Source organism: Gekko japonicus, unplaced genomic scaffold, assembly GCF_001447785.1.
Source record: "Gekko japonicus isolate JY-2015 unplaced genomic scaffold, Gekko_japonicus_V1.1 scaffold336, whole genome shotgun sequence".
NCBI lineage: Eukaryota > Metazoa > Chordata > Lepidosauria > Squamata > Gekkonidae > Gekko > Gekko japonicus.
Genome location: NW_015172014.1, coordinates 576,992 through 577,723, shown reverse-complemented (window position 1 = coordinate 577,723; position 732 = coordinate 576,992). Strand labels below are relative to the sequence as shown.

The 732-nt window shown below is 39.5% G+C and overlaps 1 protein-coding gene across 1 annotated transcript in view; it reads right to left on the bottom strand.

Moving 5' to 3' along the window:
- The window catches only part of DLG4 (discs large homolog 4), a 184,713-nt gene continuing 183,981 nt past the window's right edge, over positions 1-732 (bottom strand). The window contains exon 24 of the mRNA XM_015420309.1: positions 1-190. Coding sequence (XP_015275795.1) covers positions 84-190 — 107 coding nt within the window. The 3' untranslated portion in view covers positions 1-83. The remainder of the gene's footprint in view (positions 191-732) is intronic.

The window sequence follows — 732 nt, the reverse complement described above, 5'->3', positions numbered from 1 at the left end:
GCTCTCCAGAGACTGCTCTATCATCGAGTTGGTGGTTCGTTCCTTTTTCGCGATCCCTTCCGGAAAAATCAGTTTGTAGCTCTTTAAAGTCTCTCGCGAGCAGGGATCCAGATGTAAGGGCCGGAGAGCTCCTCGATGATTCTTTTGATCTTGTGATAGATCTCCTCGAAGCTGTCTCCTTCTACGATGGCTGCAGAAGGAAGAGGCGAAAGGCCGCTAGTGGGGGGTGGGAACCAATCATTCTAAGTCAGCATACTTGCATGAGAACAACTAGATCGGAATCCCGTAGCACCTAGAGATGTAAAATTTCTGGAAATTTTGAAGCTCGGAAAACACCCCCAGTTTTTCCCGTTTTTTTTTCAGGAAAAAACGGAAATTTTCGGAAAAATTGAAAAAAAATGCTACATTAGCATTTCTTTTGTCTTTTCTAGATTGAAAGTCACTCTGTTACTTTAGGAACATAAAATACGACTATGGACATTTTTACTTGGCATGAAATTATCACAACTAGCGTATTAAAAATATAGTGTATCCAAACAATTATTACAAACAGAATACCCACCCACATGCAAAAACAAAACCGAAACTTTTTTATTTTCTTCTGACAATCGCACCTCCTAAAGGAAGAAATGCATCTTGTTCTTGCATTGGAGAGTTCAGTTTGTAACCTAGGACTTACTTGTCCTCAGTGCACAGAAATTAGATCAATCTGATGCCATATATATATATATA